The sequence below is a fragment of the Cottoperca gobio genome, chromosome 23 (genome assembly GCF_900634415.1).
Source record: "Cottoperca gobio chromosome 23, fCotGob3.1, whole genome shotgun sequence".
Classification (NCBI taxonomy): Eukaryota; Metazoa; Chordata; class Actinopteri; order Perciformes; family Bovichtidae; genus Cottoperca; species Cottoperca gobio.
Genome location: NC_041377.1, coordinates 3416839 through 3429294, shown reverse-complemented (window position 1 = coordinate 3429294; position 12456 = coordinate 3416839). Strand labels below are relative to the sequence as shown.

Sequence of the window (12456 nt, the reverse complement as noted above, 5' to 3'; positions counted from 1 at the left end):
TACATGATTGTGTGTGTGTGTGTGTGTGTGTGTGTGTGTGTGTGTGTGTTGTTTGACCCACTGCCCCCGACAGCAACCTTCCATAGAAATCCCACAATCCCTCTGCATATTCATATTCATACACTCATATTTATCATTACGCATTTAAACAACAATCGGCCTTTTCTTTTTTTTACTCAAGGATTCTCTGCTTCAGTTTCTCTGCAGCTCCTCTCACGACACACATTTCTACTGAGAATTGAGGGTATATTTTGGACGCCGTTATTTCGGATCCGTCCACTTAAGGCAGACAAATGTATTTTTAGCTATTTTTCTGGCAGCAATAGACCTGATTTGGAATTGGACGGGGGATAGCCACAGCGTATTCAAATGAACAAAATTGCTAATGAGGAAGGTTTGTAGAGGAGAGCTGTTATTTAGCTAAATATGCAAAAACATGATTTACAAGAATGAGTTCAGCAAATTATGGATTTGCCAGAAGTTGCTGAGGTCGAGCGAGATCCCAGTCAGCATAGCATTATTCTTTAAATATTCAAATATAGTAGCAACAACCGATTTATGGTCACAAACTCAATAGACTCTTTATTTTTGACATACTGGGACTTTGTATTCTCTGTGTCAGTCACACTGCTCTTTGGGTTTACTTGTCACTATAATTGGTGTAGAAATGAAGCAGAAGTAGAGTGACACATCTGTGAGCAAGGTAAGATGGAGAGAGTTGAGTTGTGTAGGTGTGAATGGGATTTCTTTTCCTTTTTGTCGTGGGAATATGAAGTGAAAATAAGATTGCTGTGGTGTTGCAGGTAGAATGTGTTTGTCCTCTAGTTAATCGTTCTCTCAGACGGATATGAAACACTACACACACGTGTGTCTGTTCATAATAGAGCATTATTGACAGGCTCAATATTATTACAGGTATACTACTGATACGAGTGGTCAGAAAACAATTGTAGTTCCCTCTTCTTTGTACCTGCAGAGCTTATTTAGTTGTACCAAAGAAAAGTGAAAGAGAGGAAGGGAGATGGATGGTTCTCTCTGCAAAAATGTAATTGGTCTTTTGAGAGTTTACACACACACCTCGCACTATAATTGTCTCTCTGTGTTTGACCTGATCTCACCTATCTCACACACACACACACACACACACACACACACACACACACACACACACGCACACACACACACACACACACACACACACACACACCTTATCCTCACCTACACACCTGCTAATGTCATTAGAGTGTAAAGCAGAATATTCATTCCGTAAAAGCAGTGTGTGGTGTGTGTGTGTGTCTGTGTTTGTGTGTGTGTGTGTGTGTGTGTTGTGTTGTGTGTGTGTGTGTGTGTGTGTGTGTGTGTGTGTGTGTGTTCTCTCATCACCCTACAGGTCATATAAGTTGGTGTGCTCTTAGTAATCAGCATGTATCTCTTCTGTTTCTTGCTCAAAACAGGATATGAAGCAAGTCCACTTCCTGTCATGCGTTATCTGCTCTGATAGCGAACACATCTCACCTCATATCGGTTCCCTTTTTGATTTCCCGTGAAGTTATTGGTGTTGTTGAGCTCTCCTTTTTTCTTCTTCTGTGGAACCACCATTAATGATGTTTTCCATCTAGTTTGTTTGTCAGCAGGATTACGCAAGAACTACTGGAAGGGTGTACCATAGGCCAAGGTCAAGTTGCAGATCAGAATCACAGGGCGTATACATAGAAACTAGTTTTCATTTCATTAGGTGGCGTGAATTTCAACAAGCTGTTTGATTCAGTCAACTTAACTTTCTCCCCATAGAAAAAAGGTTTCCTTCTTAAAAGAAACCCAGGACTACAAAGGTTTCCGCCATTCCTTCGTTCCTCTTCCTTTGAAGACAATGCTCCGCTTTGATGTAGCTTGAACTTTGCTGCAACGTGATGCCAGCTTTAATATCCATGAGAACCGGCAAATGAAGGCTTTCATTCTGAAACGCTGAATTTGCATCCAAAATGAGTAATCTTTCACTACTTGAAAGACACCCTCTTTCAAAACGACTGATAATAGAATACATTTCAGGTAAAGATTTTGCAAATGGGATACATAGAACTTCGGTATAAAACCCCCTTCCTTTGACGTGCTTCTCGCTTTATCTTCAGTAGAAACTCAAATCACTTTCCTGTTTGTAGAATTTGAGAAACCACATCCCCAACTGTGTAAATGTATAACCTTTTATATAAACACAAACTTCTATGATATACCTTTTAAACAATTTGAGTATAATTTATATGAAACGGATACGTCTAAAGATTTGTGTTCATTTTTTGCTTTTCTAATACGATATCGTGCCGGTGCAGTCGTCAGTGTGCTGTAGTGAAACGATGTAAGGCCGAGGAGAAACTGCCACGCTGTTACTGAAGAAGGGTTCAAACAGAGGGCGGCATCACTCTGCCTGCCGGGACGCCATTCATGACGTTTGACCCCTTTACCTTTTTAGTGCTTTAATGAATGAAGAAAAAAGAGAGCTAGCTGTTAAAGCTCGAGTCAGAATCTCTCCGATGCAAAATAAGATAAACACAACATTAATAATTGAATGTAAATGTGAGGTACTTCAGCAGTACGTACACTAAGACAGCTTTTCCAGCCAGAGCTTTGCTTGGCTGCAGCTCCTGAGGTTCATTAGGTAGGATGTCGTCCTGCAGCAGCACCTCTCCTCCATTACTGCTGGCTGGCTTCACCCTGCGACTGAAAGCATAGAAAAACAATGGAGAAGCGATGTGGCACCGAACCGAGTTTGGGAATTTAGACGTGGAACATGGCAGAGCAGAAATGGACAGCTGTGATAAGAAAACGGGTCTCAGTAGGAAGTGATTCATCAGGATCAAGTCAGTTGTTATCCAATGCGTGGTATTTATTTTTCTAAAAAGGCACAGTCTCTATGTTTTTGTACCTTTTTTGTCAGTTTAAAGCAGCAGCGGACTCAATAAATGCACTTGTTTGTACTATTTCACTGTGCAGCGGTGGATATAAATGCAATATCAAGCACAACAGAGCCGTATAAGTCTCTATAGGAATACAAAAGGACTTTAGTGCGGATAAACTCACCACTGTATACCACAGTTTAGTTTATTTCAGGGCAGTTTCTCCTCATTTATGATTTGTTGAAATGTACTGTAGATGTTGATCAAATTTGGAGTTTGCTTCCACAAACACTTTACTGCATGAGTGAATTAGTTGGGGGGCATTGTAAAGTTGCTATGGCTAATGTATGAGCATACAGTACCTACATACATACCAAAACATAAGCTGCAAGAGGCTAAAGCAAAGTGTGATTCTCTAACCTTCACTTTGACTCCCTCCACATTACACAAAGTCATTTGATTGAGTGTTACAGTGAGAACGTGGAGCTTTAAGTATTTTCCAAATGTTATTGTAAAGAAACATGCTCAACCTTGCTTTGGTTGTTATTTGATTCCCACTTTCTGAAAGTAAGTAAAAGGAAGCCCACTGTTCGTGTCCGTCCAAACACATATGTAACAGTGAAAGAAAAGCAACACCTTGTTCAGCTCACAGCGAGGCCCATGCACACTGCGGACAAGGCGAACACATTCCCTTACATGCCGACCACATACATTTGTTTGTGCAGGTTTTTTATGAAGGTTATGGGACTCTGGTTATGACTGCTGTGTGTGTGTGTGTGTGTGTGTGTGTGTGTGTGTGTGTGTGCATTAATACGGTGCGAGAGGTGGATTGTGTAGAGCCCTACTCACATGAAAGACTCTTTGTGCAGCACGCTTTTAATGAATTGCTGAACAGATTGGTTGTTTGAAGGGAACAGCACCGGCGCATTTATATATGTGTGAGTGTGTGTATGTGTGCGTTCAAGGTCGGGTTTGTTCGGTGAACAGCTATCAGATATAGAAAACGGCTTAAGGGAGTTCATGGAACATTAGCTGTGTTTCCATCCGGGTAGTTTTGTGTGATTGATGAGGTTTTGAATTAGAAACACTGAGTGGAAATGGAACATTTTGATAAAACTCACGTAGATATTGCAGTTTATTGTTTGTTTTAAGATGGAAATGTGTAATAAAAATAAATATTTAATAAAAGGCTAAACTGTAGGAATGCATATGTTGAGGAAACGGCACGCATGGCAAGTACATTTCTCAGCGGTGCTGTGTTTCGCGTCACAGCTAGACCTAAATCCACGTTGTTAATTCTAATGGCTGCTCATCGAAATGATGCCATCGTTGGCAAATTAATCTCCAAGTAGTTTTCTGAAACAATGAAAGTGTTGGTAGTCCTACCTATTCCTGATTCCACGCTACTCTAACTATACAATGTTTCCATCCATCCATTTCTATCTCGTTAGAAAAACCTGGAGGCGACAAGTCCAGCATAACTTTCCCCAGAGCTGTCAAACACACTGCTGCAGCCGTAGGGGAGAGCTCCCCATATAAATCAAGAGAGCGCTCTGTCATCATCTTACTTCATGAGCAAGAAATATGTTCTAATATGAGCTGAAACAGAAGAACCTGCGCTCAGGTAGACACTTTATTTACCCCGCTGATGATAACACACCTAATTCACTTATATTTGTTGAAACATTGATTGTGGAATCCAAAAATTAATGCAAAATGATTGCGATCAGGCGATTATATAATAATTGTGACCGTAAAAGACTACAGAAATGTATTGTTGAGTTGAAACAGGCATTCACTCATTCATTTCACTCCTTCAACTCCTGCCTCCATCACATTTTGACCTCCTGCAGTCTGCTCTCTCCGCTCACCCTCTGGCAGTCTGCTCTTTTTAACAACCCATCCTACTTCTGGTTCTGTAGGTCAGCGCTGAAAGGGGTCAACAGAGCAGCGTGATCGATAGGAACTTAGACACCCAAACGCACACACACTCCCAGTGTGTAGAGATCAGCTGACCCAATAGAAACAAGGCTGTGTCTCTCTATCTGGTCTCCTGCCCTTTGACCTTTGTGTGTGTTACACGTTACGTGTGTGTACATGTACTGTAATAAGATGAACGTGTAGTGACGTGTGTGTGTGTGTGTGTGTGTGTGTGTGTGTGTTCTCTATGTGTGAGGTGTGTGAGTGTGTTCTCTATGTGTGAAGTGTGTGTGTGTGTTCTCTATGTGTGAGGTGTGTGTGTGTTTGTGTGTGTGTGTTCTCTATGTGTGAGGTGTGTGTGTGTGTGTTCTCTAGGTGTGAGGTGTGTGTGTGTGTGTGTGTGTGTGTGTGTGTGTGTGTGTGTGTGTGTGTGTGTGTGTGTGTGTGTGTGTGTGTGTGTGTGTGTGTGTGTGTGTGTGTGTGTGTGTGTCCAGCCAGCCAGCCCTTAAAACCCCATTTAATTCATATTTAGTTGTGTATTTGTGTTTGCACTGACCTTGACCGTTGTGTGATGTCTGTCAAACACTGAATGTTCTCCACAATCTCTTTGCCAGCAGCTTCAGCTCCGGCCTCTCGAAAGGGAAAATTGAACACAATAAACAGAATCAATGTCAATGAATAGAATACCTTTACTCCAAAATTATTATTATTATTATTAAAAGGAATAGTCTAGATGAGTGTTGTGACTGGAAAAACACATTTTAAGTACAGTGCAGTTTAACTTTAGAGACTTAATCGCCTAAAATATAAATATGCAATGACCCTATTTAAAAAAGTCTTAAAAACAAAAAGTCTATATTCTCCAGCACTGCTTTATGTCGGCCAGTAGTAAATACTATGAGACACTGATTTGCATTTTGAGAATCTGCTCTCCCTGTCAGAAAACGCTGTAGCTTTAATTTGAAGTAAAAGGTAATACAGTCGCTTCTTCAAGTTACTTGATTCTGCTTTTCAACCCCAGAGCTGTTCAGATTGGAATTCAACTAATTAGTACTTCTCTCTAAAGCGCTTGGAGGAGTTCATGTGAAAAAGAGAGGTCATATAATTATAGCCCTGGGAAAACCCTGGGCTCTATTTGTGTAATAGTTTGTGTTTCTATGTGTGTGTATTGTTTGTGCATTTGTGCAAAGCTGGCTATCCTTATGAGATGTTGTGTTGTGTGGTTTTATTTGCATGCTCAGCCTTTTGCAAATACAACATTCAACCTCATTCGCCTTCTTTATTTGCCAATGTGATAAAATACTTAAACTCTTCTGACTGTAGCCCTAAATTATAAATTATACTTTTCGCCTCTGAATCCAAATACATTAAAGTATACTAAACTATTTTGTGTGAAGAAACAACCAAAACCCAATACTTGTAAGCAGAAGGCAATCCTTCTTGAAAGAGCTCAAAACCCCTTTTTATACAAAAGGTGGCTCCTACTACGACTACAGGGAACACCACAATTAATACATCAATTAACTCACAGCAGGTATGCATCTGTTTTAGTAGATAAATATAGTAATTTAAACCGACACAAATATAAATAAATAGTTAAAAGAGCAAGAGAAAAAGCATTTATTTCAAATAGACATTGCAACCCCCCTCTACCTATCCAACACTTGGCACATTCCATGAGGAAAGTGAATCCTAATTGGCTGGGTGTGGTTTTTCATTTCCTGGGTCTAAAGCAGAGCAGTTGCAGCAGATTGGAGAGGGAAGAAGCTCAAACAAATCGATAAAATAAAGATTTTAAATTGTTCAAATATGTGTCATGTTTCCTGACAAAGAAGCAGTTCAAAATGTGTGTATCGATGTCTCAAAAGCAACACAGAGTAACAAACAACGGGCACTAAAATCTCACTGTGAAGATTAATTCTGATGTATTTCTTGTCTCTCCAGCATGTGGAAGTGCCTGAATGTCAACTGCACAGACAGCACAGGATACACACCTTTACATCACGCTTCACTTAATGGACACAGGTAAGACTACACACACGAGTATTGTTTACCAAACAAAAACAAAAATGATTTGAAGAGTTGTATGTGTGTATATAATTATATGTGCTTTCCATACATGAATGTACAGGTGCCTGGTGTAATACGTATCAAATCATTACTCTGGAGCATCAAATGATTGTTATTTCTCTCATCATATCAGTCATCCTAATTAATGTTGATTAATTATCTGTCAATCCACTATGACAAATTGACACATTTCTTTTAGCACCAAAAACATTTAAAGTTCTGAAATTGTATGTAAAATACATTTTGTAGTCTCGGAGAAAAGAAAGTCAGAAAGGTTAATTTCTGCTTTTGATTGTTTTCATATTTTTCCTGTCATTCAATAGTCTTAAATAGTTAAGCTCTCCCCTTTATTCCTCTGTAGTACTGTAGTATTGTGTTTTTATTTATATATTTATATATAGATAATGTATTACCTACTACATTTTGGCCAGGGAACTCTCAACATATTATGTTTTTAAAGAGATATACTGGATACACTTGCAAATGCTGATTTTTCTGGATACTAGGGAGCAGCAGAAACGATCTGTAAACACAACACTGCCCTTTAAAATGGTCGAACTTGTCAGCAAACAGCTTATTTACACATCCAGCACATTTATTTACGGAGCAACATTATCGTTCATTTGGAGTTACTGTATGTTTCTGGCCCCCCGATGACTGTAAATCCAATACTCATCTGTCGTTTAACTGTTAGCTCTGTAATTTGTCTCCTGGGGAAAATATCTGTCTCTTTATCTGCTAAATGATCTACTGTGTTCACCAGCTAGTTTCTGGCGGTGTCTGTCTGCCATTTGATGCGGAGCAGGTCGTGTACAGTTGGGATTGTTAACGTTGAGTGGTCCAAAAGAGAGCTAGCATAAACAATGAGCTAGCATAAACTATGAGCTAGCTAGCATAAACTATGAGCTAGCATAAACTATAAGCTAGCTAGCATAAACTATAAGCTAGCTAGCATAAACTATGAGCTAGCATAAACTATGAGCTAGCATAAACTATGAGCTAGCATAAACTATGAGCTAGCATAAATTATGAGCTAGCTAGCATAAACTATGAGCTAGCTAGCATAAACTATGAGCTAGCTAGCATAAACTATGAGCTAGCATAAACTATGAGCTAGTATAAGCTAGTTAGCCCTTCAACTTGTTGAACCCCTTCAACAAGCGGAGGGGATTCTGAAGCCCTTCCGGTTTCACTAAGAGACTATAGACCGGTCTGTAGTGTTATACCAGTCTTAATGTTGCTATTGCATTAGTCCAGGGGTAGCCAACGCCTGCGGGCACTTGGTTGGCAAAGCGGCACATTGTGGAGACTCTTCGGTACGTGTCACAAAGCTACCATGCTAACTAACTAGTAGCTCTCAGTATCAAAACGGTTGGTGACCCCTGACCTAATGCAAGTTAGACTGTTAACCAAAAATAGAAAGACTTATTTTATGCCCAACTACCCGCAGGCTAAATCAGAATTAAGAGCCATCAGTGACACCTGCTGACAAACAGGACTACAACGTGGTGCTAATTTCTGTTTTTCTAACAATGTTTTGGAGCAAATAATAAGAAAGAAAATAGTTTTTACAGACTGAAGTAACCTGTTGGAAATATACAGCAATAAGGACTTAGTCAGTCTGAGTTTCCCCACAGGAAGCTAGCCTGCGTGTCGCGTTAGGAGAAGTAATTCACTGAGCCCTGCTAAAGGTCAAGGGAGTTTAGTGGTTTGAGTTTGACACTGTTTCTCAGTCAACCATGTTTTTTTAAACATTTATTTATTTATCTAAGGCATAGACACAATCTTTCTTTGTGAGATCAGCCACTGGTGATAACGTCATCACTACCAGCAACCCCATTCACTGTTTTCCAATTGTCATTTGATAATTATTATAAACATTAGAAAGCCTTGTTCCAGGGTCATGACATACCTGTACTCTCCAAATGAGTTGTCAATAATAATAAAAAATCATTGAAACATAATAGTATAAATAAAAATATAAAGTTTAACTGTGTGTCTGCATCTGCACAGAACTACAGTGCTTTTCACCTGTGCCTGCTGAGAAATCCGTTACACAGTGTGGATTAGCTGCGAGCCTGACCACTATGCCAGCTTGGCGGAACTGAAGGATTAGTACAGTGTTTTGGGGGCAATTATGTGGATTTCCTCTTTCAGATCAACTGCAGAGGAGAGTAGGGAGGGAGAGAAAACAGCAGCCTCAGAATGAAAATTAGGCCGCCAGCACAAAGCTCCAGAGGAATGAATTAACGCTTTAGGTTGGAAAGTAAAGAGAACTGGCAATTAAGATATAGACAGAAGAAACCTGGCAGCAGTGCTGTATTTAGATATGTGTTAGTCATGCTGGGTTTCAGTTGTTTTTTAAGATAATTTAAATCATGTACAGTATTTTACCACACAAAAAGCCTTTTGGTGATCCAAGCAGGCTCGATCTTATCAGCAAGAAGTTGAATATTCTCATATTTTACCCTGAGATCCCCCTTGTGTGACGTTGCTGTACAACTGCCACTTAAACCTAAGTGAATGATGTAAAAAATACAATAAATTATTAATTAACAAAGCAGTTCATTAAGCTTCTCTGTGCTGCTTTCACCCCTGATCCTGGGATTTGCCCTTCTCTTCCTTCTGTTTCTCCCCACTGACATTCTGAATGCAAATGAAGCACTTCACCTTTCCTCTTTGAGAGAGGTGACAACTTCAGCAGGAGACTTCCTCATAGGAAACAGTATCGCTGACATTAAGAATGAGCAGCAGCTAAATGAAATTCCAGCACAAACCCAGGCACTGTGGCTCTATCGGTTTGTGTAATAGAGATGACTTAACAGAGGGAAACATGGAAGTGTTTGTCTTCTCTAAATTATTGATCATTCCCAGTTGAACTGTGGCATCCCAGCCTCCTGTATTGGGTGGTATACTGATTATTCACTCATGGTAACACTGTAAATCCCTTCATGAACTGAGCCTGGTTTAGACTATGTGCTACAAGTAGGTACCAACTTGTTGCTGAACACATCACGTGGCTGTACGCTCTGATGAAGGCTGCGGATCTAGCCGGAGGAAAAAGTAGATACGACAACAGCATGGACTAGTGAAGCATAAATTGTCTATAAAAAGATAAAATACACATGATTTGCACTCCAGCCTCACATTTACATGTTGTTATAAACATCAAACATTGCCAATTCACCCAAGATTTGAAGGCAACGATCGAAACAAGGCGTCATTTTGGAAAGTTGTGCATGCAGTTGTGAAGTGGAGTAGATTATTCTTTCTAAATAGCTTCTGCACTCTTTTTCTTCTTGAGTGTTACAAGGGTTTGATTGAAATAAGAAGTAAAGATGGTGTTATTTATTGTGCAGTAAGATTTAATATGTGTGATTTGGTGTTCTCAAGGATAATGTGTCAATATTTCAGCCCAGCTCTTCCTCCTCTCCCTCTCCATCCCTCCACCTTTCCATCTGTTGATATATTGACCCGTATCTGTCTCTCTCAGGGAAGTGGTACTAAAGCTGCTCCAGTTTGAGGCGTCCACCAACGTGGCTGACAGCAAGGGTTGCTTCCCGCTGCACTTGGCCGCCTGGCGGGGAGACGTGGACATCGTCCGCATCCTCATCCACCACCAACCCTCGCACTGCCGGGTCAACCAACAGGTAAACGCCGTAATCCCATCACCAGGAAAGACTTTCATCGTGGGAAACAGCATGATGTCTTTCTTCAGTCCAACACAAGGCCATATACCGCACATGATGTTGTTAAATTGGTTAGAAAAGTATTTTCTTGTATCTACTTACAGACTATTTAGGTCTGTTTAGGTTCAACTGTATTCTGCATCAGCTCTAAATGCCTCTGACCTGCGATATCTCTGTGAATAGCATCATTAAATCTTCATGTCTGGATTTCTGTAACTCAGAAAAAGACTTTTATTAGTTGTGCGTTGCTATAATTAGTTGTGCATGTTGTAGCCCCCACTTAAATGTTAAATGGTCAATTGCGGCAGAAAGAAACTTTCCCTGTCTGCTGTAAATGTTCCAGAACAAGAAGCGTCTTATCAGCTCAATGAAAGTTGAGTTCTTCCATTGTGTATCTCGGGGCGTTTAAACCAGCTGTGCTACACGTCGTCTCGTTATGGCTCCTGTCCAAAAGAGCCGATCCTTTACGGTTCCCACTGATCGCTCTCTGACAGCCGGGTGAGCGCTTCAGCTCCGGGAGCATTCAACCTGCCACTGCTGTCATTCCTCATCATCAGAAATGACCTTCTCCTCCTCCCTCACTTGTTTTGTCTGGCTATCTCTGCTTGCAGCATGCAGCATGTTGATGATGTCACAGCTTGCTGATACAGGAAGTTTGTAGATGTCTTTTTTTAAATATTCCTACTCCTGGTGGCGGTGTACATAGTAATGCCCCCCCCCCAGGTCATTGGAGCATTATTTACTCTGCATAATAAGCACATTTTCCTCTGTCACCATTAGCCGAATCATTTCCCACTGAGAGTTGTTAGAGCCTAATTGTTTGCCGTGATAAATGGTGTCCCTTTCCCCTGAAATGAAGAAGGTCGTTTACTTTCTTCTTTTACCCCGTCAATGTTTTTTTTTTGCGCTGAGCAGGCGGCTGTGCAGGCAGCGTGCACACACACGCGCTGGAAGATGCTGATTGAGAAGATACTGTACATAGATTCTGACTTGAGTGCACAGTCGACGTGTGTTCATGTTCATGTGCTCTTTGTTCATGAAGTCAGTCTCTTGCTGTATCTGTGTTTTCTCAGTATGTGTAGGCGGCGAGACTTGCTAGCTATGCAGATGTGTCTGTATGCTACATATACGAAGACAATGACATAGGCATCTATGCATATTGTGTTTATTTATGCCTTAAGCACTCACTTTTGCAAAAACATTGGCTTAGTACAAATTTAAAGTTAGACTACCTGTGCATTATATAATGCGGTATGATACGTATTTGCAGTTATGCGTTGTCGGCGGGAGGATACAGTTTCTCGTCTTGCAGGCATACATCTGAGTGTAAGATTTATAGCGTGTTAGTGTGTTTACGATGCCTAAGCTCCATATTTCCCCCCCCCCCCTGTCTGTCTTGTCTGCTGTAGAGAGCAGGGCTTGCATACATTAGTCAGGTTGATATACTGAGTCCCCACACACGCTCGCACCCATCATGGAGACTTACAGCAGCAAGCCATTGGCTGCACATTACCCCATTCTCACCGATATTACTCTGCCCACGTACACCATTACTCGTGTCAGAGGTTGAGCGTCACACTGTTTGTCTTAATATCGGCTCTTTTCTTTCATGAGCAACGGAAACACAACATTTGAGCTCACCTTTGTACATGGAGTGACACATAGCGACACAAGACTCTGGAAAAGGACGCAGGAGGGAGCTGAAATGAGTGTGTAAGGGTTTTGAGAGCATAAAGGCAAGACGAGAGAAATTGACAGAAAGAGAAGTAGGGGGAAGTGTGTAGGTGGGCCAGGTCTACACTGCAGCCAAAGGAGGATTATTCAAGGTTAGTGGATGTTATTAGTTGGCGGTAAACCAGTTCCAGCCCACTGTTTACTGCCTAATT

At 40.8% G+C, this 12456-nt stretch overlaps 1 protein-coding gene across 1 annotated transcript in view; it reads left to right on the top strand.

Annotated features, from left to right (window-relative positions):
• Positions 1-12456, top strand: part of anks1b (ankyrin repeat and sterile alpha motif domain containing 1B) — a 139234-nt gene that overhangs the window by 31113 nt on the left and 95665 nt on the right. Inside the window, 2 exon segments of the mRNA XM_029462474.1 lie at positions 6756-6836; positions 10375-10531. Of these exon segments, the coding sequence (XP_029318334.1) occupies positions 6756-6836; positions 10375-10531 (238 nt within the window).